This window comes from Miniopterus natalensis, chromosome 5, assembly GCF_054644295.1.
Source record: "Miniopterus natalensis isolate mMinNat1 chromosome 5, mMinNat1.hap1, whole genome shotgun sequence".
Taxonomy (NCBI): domain Eukaryota; kingdom Metazoa; phylum Chordata; class Mammalia; order Chiroptera; family Miniopteridae; genus Miniopterus; species Miniopterus natalensis.
The window spans coordinates 10,394,634-10,411,972 of record NC_142085.1 but is presented as its reverse complement, the minus strand read 5'-3'; the positions used below and the strand labels follow the sequence as shown (position 1 = coordinate 10,411,972).

At 56.5% G+C, this 17,339-nt stretch overlaps 1 protein-coding gene across 2 annotated transcripts in view; it reads left to right on the top strand.

Annotated features, from left to right (window-relative positions):
* Window positions 1-16,258, top strand: part of CPNE5 (copine 5) — an 82,116-nt gene extending 65,858 nt beyond the window's left edge. For both annotated transcript variants that reach the window (XM_016223766.2, XM_087817366.1), the window contains 9 exons: window positions 1,739-1,792; window positions 4,826-4,887; window positions 8,821-8,867; window positions 11,142-11,323; window positions 12,163-12,290; window positions 12,513-12,615; window positions 13,214-13,271; window positions 13,683-13,756; window positions 14,579-16,258. In XM_016223766.2, the coding sequence (XP_016079252.2) occupies window positions 1,739-1,792; window positions 4,826-4,887; window positions 8,821-8,867; window positions 11,142-11,323; window positions 12,163-12,290; window positions 12,513-12,615; window positions 13,214-13,271; window positions 13,683-13,756; window positions 14,579-14,797 (927 nt within the window). In that variant the 3' untranslated portion in view covers window positions 14,798-16,258. The remainder of the gene's footprint in view (window positions 1-1,738; window positions 1,793-4,825; window positions 4,888-8,820; window positions 8,868-11,141; window positions 11,324-12,162; window positions 12,291-12,512; window positions 12,616-13,213; window positions 13,272-13,682; window positions 13,757-14,578) is intronic.
* The last annotated feature ends 1,081 nt before the right edge of the window (window positions 16,259-17,339 follow it).

Sequence of the window (17,339 nt, the reverse complement as noted above, 5' to 3'; positions counted from 1 at the left end):
ACCTGAGGTGGCAGAACCAGGCAAACATCCCCCTGGATGTCCCTCCTCCTCCCCTTGTTCTGACCTCCACCAGGTCCCAGCGTCCTAGAGCCTGCTGCGATCGTGTCCCCCATCAGCTTAGAGATCATCAGAGTTCTCTGCTAGCTGACGGGTGATGTTCAGACATTTAAACTGGCCTCGAATGGTTCCCTTCCAGCCAGCCAGTTTACTCTCTTCCACCCTGTGGTTCTGCAGTTAAATTGGACCCCAGTTCTGTGTCCCTTCCCCCCAGTATGTCCTCCTTCCATCTCTCCATGTCCAAATCCTTCCTGTCCCTCGCATCTGCCTGGGGTACCTCCTGCTCGGGGAGCTTTCACTGATGCTCCCTCGCGGAATGTTCCTTCTAACAACTCCTTCACATTCCTGACTCCCCATTCTTGGTGGCCCTTGTCATCTCTCCTGAGCACATATCTTCTTTCTCTTGCTGGAGTAAAGAGTCTAGAGGAGAGGAACTGGTACACCCCTCCTTTGTAAGTATTTGTGAAGGAATGTGTTTGTGTTTGTTATCAAGGTGGCCTGGGGGCAGGAACCTGGTTTCTAATTCAGCCCCTACCCAGACAAGAGGAGTGACCTTCAGCAAAACACTTGGTGTCTCTGTGCCTTAGTTTCCTTAACTCCAGAGGTGGATCTCAGTAGTCACTCAGACAGAAGAGACCTCTGCTCAGGACCAGCTGGCTGCCCCCCAGGAAGAACAGGAGATGAGGGAGAAGGACATGAATTAACCAGAATCTGAAGGGCTGAGCCGGTGTGAGGGTCCCCTTGGTTTGTTCAATAGGAGATTAGGGAAGGGTTGGGCCTAGACTTCCATGTAAAAAAACACAAGAGCTGGTGAGGCTCAGATTAGAGTACAAATGTAGTACTTGTGACAGACCCGTGGGGGCTCCCAGAGCAAGGCGGTCCTCAGCAGCGCGGGGGTCTCGCCTCCACACGGCTGGCATCTCACACACAATGACTCCGTTGCAGGGAGCAGTCCCGTGTGTTGTAGGGTGTTTAGCAGCATCCCTTGACTCTACCTACTCCCCTAGTTGTGACAACCAAAAATATTTCCAGACATTGCCAGATGTCTCCAGGCATGGGGGTGGAGCCCACGGAGTCAACCCACCAAGAATGTTTTTTAGCGCCTACGACATGGCTAGCTAGCGCTGTGACATAGTCTCTGACGACAGGTCTGGTTTGGAATGAAAGCTTGCACGTGAAGAAGCGTTTCGGAGGTTCTAACTGTTGTGTGAGGGAAGTGGCGGTGGAGGGGGAGCCTCACAGGCCGCAGGGGCCCTAAGGCTGGGTCTCCCAGGAGGAGCAGGGAGGGTTGGGGGCGTGGGGGGGCTGTGTCCCGGCTGAGGGAGCAGCCTGAGCTGCCTCCCGGGACAGGCATAGACAGGGCCCCTTTGCAACATCGAGCCTCCTCCGGCTGCATGGGGTGGAGGGTGTGTTTGGGGAGCTGTGGGAAAGAAGGTTAAATAAATATTATTCTTGGTGTGTTTGCTTATGGGACACTAGGTCCCATTGGGGAGCCTGGTTGCGTAAGCCTAAATGCCAATCCCTCTAAATCTAAATGCCTGATCCCTCCTCCCCGGGACCCCTGATTTTCACAGCCCACTCGATTACCGATTACCGGGGTCTGGGGCCAGTGGAAGCCCCAGGGGTCTCCAGCCCCGCCTCTTTGGAAACCTCCTTATCTGGCAACTGGTTTTTCCCGCAGGTGGTAAACCCAAAAAAGAAAATGAAGAAAAAGAAATATGTGAATTCTGGCACAGTGAGTAGCCACCCCTCCCTCTCTGCAGCTGGGTGTAGACACCCTGAGCCCCGAGCTGGGTCTGGGGTCAGGAATCGTGGTTGTCTGTGTGCTCCTGCCGTGTGGGAACGAAACCTGGAGAGTTGGGGGGGGCATGGAGAACGGCCCAGGGGCTGGGCGGTGCTTAAGCGTTGTGTCATAGCAGCTCTGTGACACAGAGTGAGACGCCCCAGAGAGAAACTCCCATGGGACTTCCTGCAGGAAGGAAGGGAAGTGGAGTAGCATTCATCTGGCCCTGACTCTGGGAAATTCCTAGTTTAGGTGCTTTTCACAGGCTGTTTCCTTGAGAGGCAGCTGTTATCATCCCTCTGCAGGCAGGGAAGTGACTCAACTAAGGTCACAGAGCTAGAAAGCGGTGGAGATGGCAGTCAGCACTACAGTTAAATCCAGAGCTGGCGGCTGCTGCGGGCACGGCCCCTGCTGACCTGCGGCCACACTGGCCCAGCGGCTTCTGGGGGCTGATCTTCATGCATTTATTCAGCAAATGGAAGTCCTTGCCCACTGGCATTGATATTCTGGTGGGAGGAAACAGAAAAGTATATATGCGTACATAAACTTTGTGTGTCAGGTGGGTATGAGTGCTGCGGGGGAAAAGTAAAATAAGGTAAAGGGATCGGGAGTGCCAGGGCCAAAACTGCTCTTATATAAAGTAGTGAAGGAGAGCTTCTCTGAGAAGGTGATATCTGGGCAGAGATTCAAAGAAGGTGAGGGAGCAGGTGGTGAGGATATCAGGGAAAGAGAATTCTAGTAGGGATCAGCATGTGCGAAGGCCCTGAGGTAGAGCCCACAGAGCATTTATAGAGCGAGCCAATATCTTTGCAGTGCAAACATAGCCAAGTTCGTACCCTTCACGCCCCTCCCCCAGCATCCATAGCACCATCAGCGAATGCAGCTAAGCCTAGTCATTTGAGTCAGGCACGCTGCACCTCCAGCCCCAGAAGGGGTCGGAACCAGGGGCTTTGGGGTTCCTCTGAGTAACCTCATTTTCTCCATCTGTAAAATGGGGTCACACTAAGTCCTCCCTAATGCTGCTTATTGCACAGGGTGGCTGTGACAGACGCCGGGGAGATGCAGGCCTACAAACTGCAAGCCTATCCCTTTGGATAAGCAGACTACTTACCCATTTCTCTGCTCGAAGCTGTTTCACAGACAGGCTGGAGTAATGCAGGGTGGGCAAAAGTAGGCTTACAGTTGTTCGTATGGAAAATAATACAATAATTTAAAAATAATAGTACAAGAGTAAACTGTTTTGTATACTCTCCACTGTAAACCTGCTTTTCCCCACCCTGTGTTTCCTTTGTCCAAAGCGGCAGTGTCTCCTAGTGGGGTGCTGTCATCTCACAGGACTTCCCCCTATATGTGGGTTGCTTAGCACCCCCGGCCTCAGCCCATAGCTACCAGTAGAGCCCCAGGGATTGTGAGACCCCAGAACACTCCCACACTTTCCCAAATGCCTCTAGAGGAGGCAGCAACCACCCCAGCTGAGAAATATTGGATGTATAGTTAGTTAAAAAAAAAAAGGTTTGAAAAACCACTGATTTCTTACTTAGAGATGAAGAAACTGAGGCCCAGAGAGGTGACATGCTTTATCATGGGTCACACAGTGAGTTAGGGACAGAGCAGGACTGGGCTCAGGTCCCCTCCTTTGCTTTAGCATTTCCCAGTCTTCACCTTAAAAAGAATCACTCAGGGCCCAGTATGCTTATTAAAATACAGATCCCAGGGCAGTTCCCTGGGTTCTAGGCTGCGGCCCAGCCATCTGTGCTTAGTGATTCTCGTGCCTTACTATGTGCAGAAGCTCCTGGGGTCTTGTTAAAATGCCAAGAACCTGCATGTCTGCATTCTTTACCAGCATCGCGGTGATTCTGACCATGCTGGTCCAGGGACCACTCTTTCAGTAGCAAGTCCCTGGATGAATCCAAGATCAGGCGAGTTAGGGAATTACTGTACTTTATCCCAGGGCCCAGGGGGTTCAACTCTGGCTGCAGGTGAGACTCATATGAGGATCTAAAAAAAAGGGCCAGAGCCCTACCCCAGAAGCTCTTATGTAATTGGTTTGAGGGCTTCCCCTGGGCTTCGAGGTGTTTTAAAAGCTCCTCAAGGAGTCTAATAATTGTCAGGGTGGAGGCCACTGCCATAATCCACTTCTAGTGAAAGGAAGCTTTGTCCGGGCACCTAACGTCTTGGCCACAGGTGTGTGTGTGGAGGGGTGTCTCTGAGGCCCAGCTCAGCACTCACAGACCCTCCCCTTTAGGATCATTGGCTCTGCCACGCAGAGGCCCTACCGGCCACCTAGTGAGTCAGTGAAGACAGCTGAATCCACACCAGTAGGGAGCTCCCCAAATCCTAGAGTGGAGTCCCGCGATGCAGGTCGATGGCCCGCTGCCCCACTCCCGCTTCATTCAGTTGGTTTCAGCTGCCAGGCTTTCCCTTGTCTCCGAGATCCCAAGTCACCATCATAATGAGCTGCCAGGTAGCTGCCTGTCTTGGCAAAGCTGATGCCAAAGCCGGCAGCAAGAGTAGGCTGAGAGGCCTCTGCTTGGGAGAGGGGGTCCCGGGTGGTCAGTGACCTCTGGGGAAAGCGCAGGCTGCTATGTGGGTCCGAGGGTAGAGACTGAGACGCCAGAGGATGGGGGACCAGTAAAGTTGAAGTTAAGTGCAGACCAGAGAGGCACGTTTGAGGGTTCCTAGTTCCCGGGGCGTGGAAGGGGGGGCTCGTCAGGAAGGGGTGTTGGGACTGTGTCAGGAAGGCCCCTTGCTCCCCGCTCCACATGGTGCCTGCTTCGGGGAAGCTCACGCTGTTGGCTTGAGCCTCTGCTCCAGTGACAGAGACAGGTCCTTCCAGGACGCAGTTTGGCACTGAGGTCAGGAGTGCAGGCTCCGGAGTTGGACAGATAAGATGGGGGTGATACCAGGGCTGCTGGGCCCCGGATACAGTGAGGTACTAACGCACCTGCGAGTGCGCCCCTGACCCAGCTCCCTTCTGTTCCCAAGGTCACGCTGCTCTCCTTTGCCGTGGAGTCAGAGTGCACATTTCTCGACTACATCAAAGGAGGGTGAGAAGAAACGCAGCCCGGTTTCTGTGCCTCGCGGAGAGGGAAGGGGCCTCGAGCACGGGCATGCGCAGCCCTGGACCCCCCCCCCCCCCCGGCCCCTGTGAGGCCTGAGCTGAAGTCTGTGATCCTAGGCTCTGAGCAGCCCCCCATGTCCGGGTTCAGACAACCCCCTCAGAGCCCTGCCTGCCTGGAGCCTGCAGAGGGCATTCCTGGGCCATGGAGGCCAGCGGGTCGCATCAGGTCCCTGTGCCCGGAGGTGGTAGGGACTCCCTGCCAAAGAGAACCAAGGGCATAGGGAGGCAGAAAGAGCCCCGGACTGAGTCATGAGGCCCAGGCTCTAGGCCCCTTGTGCCCTGAATTGGCTGGATTACTTTGGGCAGGTCACTTTCCCTCCCTGGGAATCGGTTTCCTCCTCAGAACACAGGGATTGGAGTTTGGTGAATTCTAAGATTCCTTTCTGTTCTGAGCTTCTGATACCTGTGGTCTGTCTGGAAACAGTGATTAACCTGCCTGGTGTCATCAGGGACACGTAAGGGGCAGGAGGGAATGGGGGATGGGCCAGGGAGTGGTCCCAGGACCAGCAGTTGGTCAAACACGAGTTTAAAGAGCAGAAAGAACCAGGGGTTTCAGCGCCCGGGCCAAGACAGCCAGGGAAGCCTGGAGGCTCCGGCCAACAGCTCATGGAAAAAGAGCCCGACTCTGCCAAGGACAGGTGCCAGGTCAGGGTGTGGGTAGCCAAGAGCCCACAGGTGCAGGCAGGTGAGTGACTGCACCTGTCTGGAAAGGAGACGGGTAGGGCAGCTGCCAAAGGCTCATCCCAGCCAAGTGGGCCCTTGGCTGCCTGGTTCTCCGGGGCAGAGGGAAGAGCTGGGGCCTGGGAAGCCACACTCGCTCCCCATGGCACGGCTCCCTGCTGCCTGAACCCGCAGCCTCAAGGCTGCGAGCTCTCCCTCTCCTTTAGCCACTGAGCACACACCCTCCCTGTGGTCACCCAGTGGCCGCCCTGCCCCTATTCCCAGCCCCTCCTGAGCCTGCTCCTGACCCTGCCCTTGCTCCCCTCCCTAGTTAAAACTGCTCTGTTCTCAATCCATTAGGAAACCGCCCCTTACATGCCATAGTACCTGGTAATTTCCAATCAATCCCCATCTTATTTATCTTTCTCATTTGCATAACACCCTGAATTTACAGAACAGGGCATGAAGGGTGAGGAGCGTCTCCCTTTTACATAACTTTCCCGAGGTGCGTGCCTAGCTCGTGGCAGGGCGCCTCCTGTCACCACAGCCGCGTTTCTCCCACAGCCGTGACTGCGCCGCCTGCTCATGGTGACCAGGCGGGCTGGATGCAGGTGGAGCCTGCTGAGTTAAAGGGCCCCAGAGGTGGGCGGGCTGCTGCGCAAAGCTGGCGCCTGGAGCACCAGACAAGTTAGAACACTGGAGCCGCCCTGGCCCTCCCCGCCCCACACCCCACCCCACGCCTCCTTGCACTTTCTGGAGAGCCTGAGTGAGAGCCTGGCTCCAGGCAGCAAGAGCCTGGCATGCGTGTCCTGGCAGGCAGCTGATGGAGACATCTGTCTGAGGATCCTCTCTTCCCTGGCCTCCCTCCCTGCTCATGTGGAGGGGTGGGGTAGGGTATGGGCACCTCTGCTGCCACGTCAGAGGTGGAGCTGGCTGCTCAGCAGCCTGCATTCTGCCCCGCTGTGCCCTTAGGCAGGAGACGTGAGCCTGCAGGGAGGAACTTTCCCACAAAGTGTCGCTTTCCAGTCCCTTCCTTCCCTGAGTCATTTCAGAACCCAGAACCCAGAGCAGGGGAAGACTACGTAAGGAGTAAGGCCTGCCTGTCCCCTCAGCTGTAATCCTGCAAGCCAGAACCACCCTCCCAAGGGCAGCCCAGGGAGCTGGGCCCTTACCTTCCAAATGTCTCCCTTCCTCTAACGAAAACAGTCTCTATATTCCACACTGCGAGGCGACAAGGAACAGCAGATGAATAGACTAGGTCAACTGCTACAACAAATAATTCCCAACCTCAAGGCTTAGTACAAATAAAGGCGTATGTTTCATTCTTTGGGTGGCAGGGATAGGCGGGAAGACGCTCCACACAGTCACTCAGGGACCCAGGCTCTTGCCATCTTGTGGCTTCTTCCTCAAAGTTTGGAGTCCAGTGGATGCCCTGCCCCCAGGCGGCAGACAACAGGGAAGAAGTATGGGGAGAACTGTCTCTGGCCAGCAGACCCTGGCTGGAGTCTCCTGCCACCCATGCCCTTCACGCTTCCTGGGGGGCAAAGGGCCCACGAGCAACAGCTCAGCTGTGATCAGGTGGAGAGAGGGCTGAGGTTCTGATAGGAACCATCTGCGGAGGTAAGCCCTGCCTCATCTTGTGTCATCTCCGGCCCCAACTCGGAACCACCATAACAGAGTTTCCCCGAGTGTGATCCCAGACCCCTCTCCTCAGAATCCCAGATGAGGGCAGAGGATGTTAATTAAAGAAACAGATTGTGGGCCCATCTCAGACCAACTGCATTGGTGTTCCTGGGAGTGGTGCCCTGAGATTTTCCTTTTAAATAAGCTCCCCTGGTGACTGTGCTCGCTCAGTGTACAAACCATCAGACGAGAATTTCTCAAGGGCTCATGTCCTGTCAGCTTTGTTCTGTCAGCACCTAGCACAGAACCCGAATCTGAAGCCTCAAAACCTAACTTTTTATCATGGAAAAATCCCAAACACATGCAAAAGCGGAGGGAAGGTATAATGAATGTCCAGGTACCCTTCACCCAGATTTAACAATTACCAGCTCATGGCCAATTTTGTTCTACCCACTCTCCCTTCCACACAGTTATTTTGAAGCAAATCCTAGACATAGTTCATTCTCCAAACACTTTAGGATGTGTCTCTAAAAGATAAGGACTCTCTTTGTCACATATAACCAAGTACCATAACTGCACCTAAAAACCGAAAGTTCCTTAATACCAAATATCTAGTCAGTGTTCAGAGTTCCCCAACTGAGTTATCAAGTTTTTTAATTGGCTTATTTGAAGCAGAAACCCAGGCAAGATCCATATACAGGGGCGGGCAAAAGTAGGTTACAGTTGTAATACAAATAAATAATACAATAATTAATAAATAATAGTATAAGGATAAACTGTGTTTTGTGTACTCACAGCTATAAACCTACTTTTGCCCGCCCCTGTATTGCAGTTGGTTGATTTGTCTCAATTCTCTTTTCATCTTTTGGTTTCCTGCCCCCCACCCCCCGCCCCTGGAGGGTTTGCTAAGACAGCTTCCTACACACACAGGGGGCTTCGGAATCAGTGGGTCTGCAGGAGACTTAGGGTCCCCTAGGTGCTCCCATTACTGCTAGTCCGTGGGCCACTTTCAGTGGTTCTCCAGAACTTCCCATGGAGCAGCTTTTACTGGCCACATCCCCCGTGGTGTCATTTAACGTGTTCCTCTGTCCCCTGTATTTCCTGTAAACAACTGGTAGGTAGCCCTGGAGGCTCAGTCAGATTCATGTTCAATTTGGGGGCAAGACAGCGTCATGGGTGGTGTTTTGTTCCTCCCTCAGGAGATGTACCATGCCGGGTAACCTCTCTTTTTTGTCAAATAAGTTTTAACCCTGAATCTGACTCCGAATTTGAGCCAGAAATACAGTGAGGCTCTACTTCACCAGCCCCGGGCGGACGCAGGGGCAGGGTTTGGGGAGCACATAGTTAATCATAATCACTCGCCTGCACAGAGCATCGTCTTCAAGGAGCTTTCGCACTGCCTGGCTCTTGTGATGCTCACGACGATCCTTTGGGGAGTGTGTGGCTAGTGTTACTATCCCAGTTTTCCAGATGGGAAGGCTACAGCCCCAGGTGGGGCAGGGTGGAAGCCAGGTTTCCCACTCCCTCCAGCCCCGCCTCTGTCCAGGTAACTCCCCTGCTGTTCTCCCTCTTCCAGGACCCAGATCAACTTCACAGTGGCCATCGACTTCACAGCCTCCAATGGTGAGTAGGGGGATGGGCAGAGGAGCTGGATGGGGGGAGAGGGGAGGGCTTTTCAGGGATGTGGTAGTTGGCCCTAGGTGGCAGCTGGGTCTCCCATACTCTCTGGCTTCATCCTCACTGAAGAAGAGGTGCTTAGGCCTGGCGAGCCAAAGATAGAACCACTGTCACTAACAGATCTAGGCCCTGAGCCACAGCCTTGCCCTTGAGGACACCCAGTCTCCCTGGGGGAATGAGTGCTGTTCCAGGCCTTGGAGAGCCCTGAAGCGGAGGTGCTTCCTCACAGGATCAAATCTCACGCCCTCTGGGCAGTGCAGCCCATGGGCTGGGGGAGAGAACTGGAGGCAGGCCTGAGCCCCGCAGTCCTCAGTGAGCGCAGGCACATGCAGCCCAGGAGCCCCAGTTCCCTCCCTTGCTGGGGCTGCCCCAGCTTCCTCCCCTCCTCTGAACTTCTCCAGCATTGGGCTGGGACCAAGTTTCTAGGAGCAAACTCAGCGCCAAACTTTACTGTTAGAAACATCACAACCTTCTCTGGAGCCTGGACTCCCATTAGGGGTGTCCGATGCTCATTTCTATGCCAATCAGAAGATGCCCAGGTCTCATAGGCCGCAGGTGAGTCAGAAGCCCCTGGCATCAGAGAGTGGTAGGCTGCCCGAGTTGGGAGGGGCCTTAGTGATAATAGCCTCGCGGAGAGTCACCATTACCACTGTTTAATCCTCTCAACAATCCTATTGCTCCCGGAGGAGTACACGGGTGGAATTCCTCTGTCGTTCATGGGAGTGGGGTTCTTGGATAGCTGCTGAAATAAGATTTTTCAGAAGCCCCCATGGGAGGGTAAGAGGTGGTAGAAGACTTTATTGGCGTGAAGTTACATTTCTTGGTTACCAAGGTCCCATTTCTCCCAAGCCAGTCCTGAAAGGGGGCAGCTGGGAGTCCCGCAGAGCCAGGAGGGCCAGTGTCCAGAGCTTCCATTCCATGTTGCAGCCGGGTGTGGCTCAGCATTCAGGCTAATTAAAGGCTGTTAGTCCATGTGTGGAGTCCCGCTTGCCGTGCACCACGTGGACTCAGGGGAGCACAGCCCCCTGCAGCAGGAGTCTCGGGAGCCAGACGCCCTGGAGCCAAGAGGGAGTGGCTCCTTTGTCTAGAAGTTTATATATTTAGATTTCAAGCGCTTGCAGTGGCCACTCCCATCCTGGCCACTAATTTGTTCCCAGGTGCGACTGAGACAGGTAGGCACCTTCCCACCTCACCCTGGCCTTTACTGGGCATGTGTCTGGACTGCCTTTGCCCAGTCCCTTCCCCCATCAGTCAGTGGGGAACAGACTGGGAGAGTAAGTGCAGCTTTCGGCAAAGCTATGCAAGTGGCATGCCTACATGTGGTCTTCCCTTCCCTCCTCTCCTGTTCAATAGTAACCAGGTTATTACACAGCATCATGATGAGGTGGGGACTGTTATCACCCCCATTCTACAGATGAGGAGACTGAGGCTGTGACGTTAAGGACCTTACCCAAGATCACACAGCTGATAGGAGGTAGAGACAGGATTGGCACCTTTGCAGCCTGTGCCACGCAGCCTCTCATTAGTAAATAAGTAAGATGTGGACAGTGTTAGTGGTGACAAGGGCTATGGAGAAAAATAAAACGAGGGAGAGGGAGAGGGAGGACCGCGGGAGGCTGCAACTTTCAGTGGGCTGCTGGGGGAAGACCACCCTGAAAAGTCAACACGGATAGAAACCTGAAGGGGTGGGGGAGCGAGCCGTGTGTGCATCTGCCGACGTGTCCCAGAGCAGAGGGAGCAGCCACTGCCAAGGCCCCGAGGTGGGACTGAGCGAGTGACGGAGAATGTAGGAGGTGAAGACGTAGGTAACTGGAGGCCGGATGATGTGGGGCCTTTGGGTTTCACTCCGGGTGAGACGGGGCCTCCAGCTGCCTGCGCGCTGGCGTTGCGGGCTCGGCTCGCTCGGCTGCGGGGCTGAGCCGTGTGCTGAGCGTGGCCGGCAGGCGCAGGGCGGAGGGAAGCAGGTCAGTCAGGACGCCGCCCTGTCCTGCCCCCAAGAAGACAGTGGGACCGTGGAGGAGGGGGAGTGGGTAGGACTTGGGTACATTCTGAAGGCTCAGCGCTCAGGCTTTGCTAAGGGATAGAATATGTGGTAAGACAGAACGGCATCGAGAATAGGCAAATAAAAGTAAGGGGTGCAGTTGGACACCCCCTTCTGATCCTGAAGCCACGGTGGCTTGGAGTGTGCAGGCCAGCAATGGTCCATGTCCTGTGTCGCAGGGAACCCGTCCCAGTCCACGTCCCTGCACTACATGAGCCCCTACCAGCTGAACGCCTACGCGCTGGCGCTGACCGCTGTCGGGGAGATCATCCAGCACTACGACAGCGACAAGATGTTCCCCGCCCTCGGCTTCGGGGCCAAGCTGCCCCCTGATGGCAGGGTGTCCCATGAGTTCCCGCTGGTAGGAGGTCCGGGAGAAAGGGCTGAGGGCTGACCATGCTGGGGGGAAGTGGTGACACACCTGGAGTGGGGGACACTTCACATCTTCCCCTCCTAGGGACTTAAGGTGCAGGCTTTGGGAGGGGGTTGCCTGCTGTGTGCAGGGGGTCCTGTATCAGGGCCTCCAGAAACCCACTCCCCACCTTGCTCGCAAAGCACTCCCGTCTGTGTCAAAGCCACCCACGGTGGGCCCTGGCCTCCTTTTCCTGAGCAGACCAGGTGGAGGTGGAGGTGGAGCGGGCTGTGGCTACACTACCCCCGAGGCCCCAGGAATGAGGGCTGTGGGCTGGGTATGGGCGACCATAGGGAATTCCAGGAACTCCCTGGGTTGGTGCTGATGGGGGCCCTGTGGGGATGACTCCTCAGGCCACCTCCTCCCCTCCCTGCCATGAGCTGGGGACACTGAGCCAGTCACTGGATCGCTCACAGCAAACACCCCCCAGAAGCCTGTGGGGTACCAGGCACTGTGCTGGCACAGGACGCAGGAGATGGGTCAGCCCTGGCCCTGCCAGAGCTGCTCAGACCCTGCAGTCATATTCCAGCCAGTCTCGAGGGGGAGGCGGCTTATCTGAGCAGGCAGAGGGAGTGGGGCAAGGAGCAGGTCTGGACCCTGCTCACCGGAGCATGTGCTGCCCTTCGGGGGGGCCCCCTCCCCTGCCACCACCCCTCACCAGAGAATAGTGGGGGAGAGCCCAGGCCTGCTGCCTCCGCCACCTGGTTCTGCTCCTACTGACCCCCGGCCGGCCACCTTCTCACCCCTCCTTCCTTCCTGGGCTCAGCCTCCCCGCCCTCTGCCCCCAGAATGGCAACCAGGAGAACCCCTCGTGCTGCGGCATCGACGGCATCCTGGAGGCCTACCACCACAGCCTGCGCACCGTGCAGCTCTACGGCCCCACCAACTTCGCCCCCGTGGTCACCCACGTGGCTAGGTGAGTGCTGCATCACCGGACCTCATCCCTGCGGCTCCCAAGGCATTGTCCCCTCAGGAAGCAGGAGGGAGTGTCTCTTCCCAGTGACTTGCCTTTCAGGGAGCCCTCACCTTAAAGAGACCCGGTCCAACCCAAATGCTGTCCCCACCAAAGAGTTAAGGGCCCTTGTGGGGGGTGATGACATGCCCAGAGCCTTCCAAACAGACCTTGCCCCCCCACCAGGAATGCAGCTGAGGTGCAGGATGGCTCCCAGTACTCAGTGCTCCTCATCATCACCGACGGGGTCATCTCAGACATGGCGCAGACCAAGGAGGCCATCGTCAACGTGAGCTGTGTGGGGACCCAGAGCCCATGGGGCGCGCCTTCCCACGCCTTTAGGGAAACCCTGCCCCCTATGGCACCACTCCTGGCTTCTGCCTGCAGCATCTGGAGAACCTGGCCACGAGGCTGGAGGTTGGGGGCATCGGTCCCACCGATGAGCTGTTAGTCACACTGGGTGGCCCACTCCCTGCAGCCACCTCTGGCTCCCTCATGAACCAGCTCTAAGATTGAAGCTGGGCCTGGCCACATAGAGAATGTGGGAGGTCCAGGAACATGGCTCCCCCTGTGGGGTGGCCTCCCTGTGTCAGGGACCCAGCCACAGATGGTCTTCCTTCCAGGCCACACAAAAGATGTCCCACATGATGAAGGCCCAGGGGCAGAGGAGGGGACGGGAGTGTGGCAGACGCAGACCTGTGGCCCATTCCCCTCTGCCTCCCTTCCTCTTTGGTGCCAATCTCTGTGTCCCTGGATCTGAATCCATGGCTGCCCTCTCTCCCTGTCCCCTGCTGCTTCTGTGTTTCTCTGTCCCTTCCCCTGATCTCTTCCTTGTAACTGGCCCCCTGGCTGGGCCCCAACCCTCCCCATGCCCTGCTGTCTCACAGGCTGCCAAACTGCCCATGTCCATCATCATCGTCGGCGTGGGCCAGGCGGAGTTCGATGGTGAGCCCCCCGCCCGTGCTTCCCTAGAGGTTTCAGGCCCCGGGAATGACCCTGTTCCAAAGAGTGAGCCCTTGTCTGGGTCAGTGGGCAGGGCGTCGCCGTGTTTGTCTGCACAGGGGCGCGTATCAGGGTGTGCACTCCACACCCACATCCCAAGGCCGTGGAGAGGAGGCCTGAGTCACTCCTCCAACCCTGTGAGCCTGGAGAGGGTGGGGAGCTGGGGGCTGGGCAGAAGTCAGAGACTCAGCTGGGTGGGCTTCCCCTGTCTCCTGGCCTCAGTTTCCCCATGTCTAACATGGGGGTCTGGTCTGATGGTCTCTGCCCTTGATGGTCGTGGTATTGGGGGACAAGTCCACTGTCCCGCCAGGCCCATGAATTCCCCTCATTCCCGTGCGTGTCCTCCCCCCACAGCCATGGTGGAGCTGGATGGCGACGATGTGCGGATCTCCTCCCGGGGGAAGCTGGCAGAGCGGGACATTGTCCAGGTGAAGCCCAGCCCCGCCTGCCCCTCTAGCCAGGCTGACCTCCACTCCCTGCTGGGGCTTTTCTGGAAAACGCCCTGGAGAGAGACACCAGGAGCCCCAGAGTGGCCTGGCCACCACAGAAGGGCCCAGGAGCCCATCCCCCGGTCACAGCTCGCAGCCCTGTCTGAGACTCACCCCTAACATTGTTGCCCCACCCAGCCCACCCCAAGCCCCCAGCTCCCTGGTCTCCCGCAGAGCACAGGCGTGTGATTCCTTGGGCCTTTGTTGTTTTGTGCCGGGCGCCTTCCCCGTGAGATGGCAACCCCTGGAAGGGGAGGAAGCCTTCAGTGCTGCTGCAGCCCCTCTCCAGGAACCTGCACTGCTTGGCTGATTGAATCAGTGTCCGCATCTCCATGTAGGGTGCAGAGGGAATGAGCAGACAGGTCTTGGTCCCCAGGGCCTCCTGTCCAGACAAGCCTCAGATTCACCTCAGCAAGCGACCCCTCCTGGCATCTCCTGCAGAGTCCTGCTGCTTAGGAGATTAGGAGTATAAAGCACATTCTCTATACCCCTGGATTTAAAAAAATTGGGTTCCAGGTTGGGGCTAGAAACCAGAGCAAGGGCCGTCTGGGAGGTGGGACCCATGTGCGGAGGCCTGGAGGCAGGAGTGAGCCTAAGGCCCTGGGGGGCACCCCTGGGAGGAAGCAGAGGGGCCTGACTTGACGAAGGAGGAGAAGGGGGCCAAAGAGACAGTGTGGGCTCTGCCGGGGAGGGCCGGGTGTCTGGAAGCCAGGGGTTCGTTCAGCATTTCCCTTGCCTAACCCTGCCTTCCCCGCTGGCCAGTTCGTGCCCTTCAGGGACTACGTGGACCGCACAGGCAACCACGTGCTGAGCATGGCGCGCCTGGCCCGAGACGTGCTGGCCGAGATCCCCGACCAGCTGGTGTCCTACATGAAGGCAAAGGGCATCCGCCCACGCCCCCCACCTGAGGCCCAGGCCAGCTCACCCTCGCAGTCTCCAGCCCGCACGCCCCCTGCCTCCCCCCTGAACACGAACATCTGAGCCTGGCCCATGGCAGGTGGCTGGGGCCTGGGGAAGCCAATAGAAGGCTACACAGGGTCCCTAGACACCCCCCTACAGTCCGCCCCGCCCAGCCTTTGGAACCCGTGTGCCTGGGAGGCTGGCAGAGGGTGGGGCCTCTGGAGACTCCTTCCAGATTTCCTGGCCTCAGTTATGGCCCAAACCCAGGGAGCTGGGTACAGGTGGTAGAGGTGGGGTTGTGGGCCCCTTCTCTTCTCTCCCTGACAATTGGTTCTAGCCCAGCCAGGAAGGTGTTAATAATCAGGATGATTGGGGTTCCCCTCAGCCCACCTGAACAATCCCATCTGCTCCCATACGGCCCTGAAGCCTGGGCTGGGCCTCCCTCCTCCAGGTCCCCTTGTCCCTCCCCTTCTCCTGTACCGTCTACTCCTCTACCTGGCCCCCGACCCCCACCCTAGTATCCCCTGTCCCTGTTTCCAGTGAACCCCATGAGGCTGATGGGTTGGCAGGAACGCCTGGACATGCCACCCTCCCAGGGACACTTACTTGCAGTGGGAACCCCGCAGCCCCATGAGGGGGAGGGTGTATTGGTAGACGACAGGCCGCACGATGGGCCAGGCGTGGAGGTTTTTCAGGCACAGGGTCTTTTCTGGTGCCCCTCAAGCCCAGTATGACACACAGATCCACAGGCCTCTCCCTGGCGTGTGGGCCCACAGGCACCACAGTTGACTACTGGCTCCAGGCACCCCCACCTCCCCAAAGAGGCTGCCCAGGGTCCTTGGTGCCCACTCCTCTGCTGCCCACCTCGAGGCCTGGGCAAGGAGCAGCCCAGCCCCAGCACTCCCATACTCCCCCTTTATCCCACAGGGACAGGAGTCAGGAGTCCTGGGTTCAAGCCTTGCCTGCAGCCCTCCCTGCTGTGGGAACCCAAGCAAGGGCCTCTGCCTTCTGGGTCTTGGTTTCCACACCTGTAAGGCAAGAGGGTTGACCAGATGGTCTCGGGCTTACCTTTAGCTCTGATGCCCTGAGAGTCCATTCATCCCCTACCCAGCTTTCCCCATCCCACTCCTCACCAGGGCAACCTCTTACCCAGGCCGCCTTGGCTCTAGGGTCGCCCTGTTCCATCCTGTCATCACCCTAGTACTCAACCTTGGGCTCTGTCCTCTGAGCACAAGCCCCTGCCCCCGCCGTGGGAAAGGTGAGAAAGGTGATCTCACCCCTGGGCCCACCCAGCTGCCCAGCCCTTACCCACCCGGAGCAGGTCATGCATGCCAGTCCCTCTGCCGCATGGGGCTCCTCAGCCCGCTGAACGCCCTGTGCCTGGGTGGAGACCAGGCCCCACCCTGTCTGCTGCCCACACCGCTCCCTTCCTGTCATGCATGATGGTGGTGTTTCTACACTGTTTGGTCCCGTGCCTGTGTCTGAGACAGTCTCTGTGTGGAATTTGCCTTAAACTGAAGTAAACTTGGTTCTTTTACTAAAGTTCCTTGTTTTCCTTTCTCCTGGGAAAAATAGCACAGAGATTGCTGTTTGAGAGTCCAGGCTCTCGTCTCTTTCTTCCATTCTTTCATTCAACAAGGATTTACTGAGCAACTACTACGTGCCAGGGTCTGTGCTAGGCGCTGTGATGCAGCAGTGAACCAAACCCAGGCCCTGTCTCCACATGGAGCTTACAGCGCAGATACGACAGGTGAAATGCAGTAAACACATAAATAGGTAAACAACCTATTTTCAGGTAGTGATAAGTTACAAAGAAAAATTAGAGAGAGTAAGTAACAGGGAGAGAGAGTAACTAACTGGGTGATATTTTAGATGAGGTGGTCAGGGAGGGCCTCTCTGAGGAGGTGGCAGTTGAGATGAGCCTTAAGGAAATGAGAGGGAGGCAAGAGAGCTCCAAGTAAAAGGAACAGCAAATGCAAAGGCCCTGAGGTGGGATCCTGCTCGAAGGACAGCAAGGAGGCTGGTGTGGCTGGAGCTGCACTAAGTGGGACTCATGTAGATTAGGTTAGGGAGCTGAAGAGCCCAGGATGCACAGGGTCTTGGTGGCCATGGTAAGGCCTTCAGTGTGACTCTTGAGTGAAGCAAGCAGCCACTGGGGGGTGAAAGATCCGATTATTCTCTAAAACAAGTGGGAAAAACAAAAGGCAATAAGGAATTTATTTGGACAGTAACATATCCCCTTCCCCCAAACTGTAGTTCTGTCTTAAAAATAAATAATTAAGCCCGGCCGGCCTGGCTCAGCGGTTGAGCATCAACCTAGGATCCAGGCGATCGGGGTTAGATTCCCGGTCAGGGCACATGCCTGGGTTGCGGGCTCGATCAATGACTCTCTCATCATTGATGTTTCTCTCTCTCTCCCTCTCCTTTCCCCTCTCTGAAATCAATAAAGAGATATATTTTAAAAAAAAAATTTTTTTTTTAAATAATTAATTAAAATAAAGCAAGCGGGCCACTTTATTGCACTTGATCACTCATCCATTCATCTTTCAACAAATATTTGCTGAGCCCACTCAGGGTTGGAGACACTGACTCACGCAGTTGCAGCCTCAGGCTGCTGCTCTTG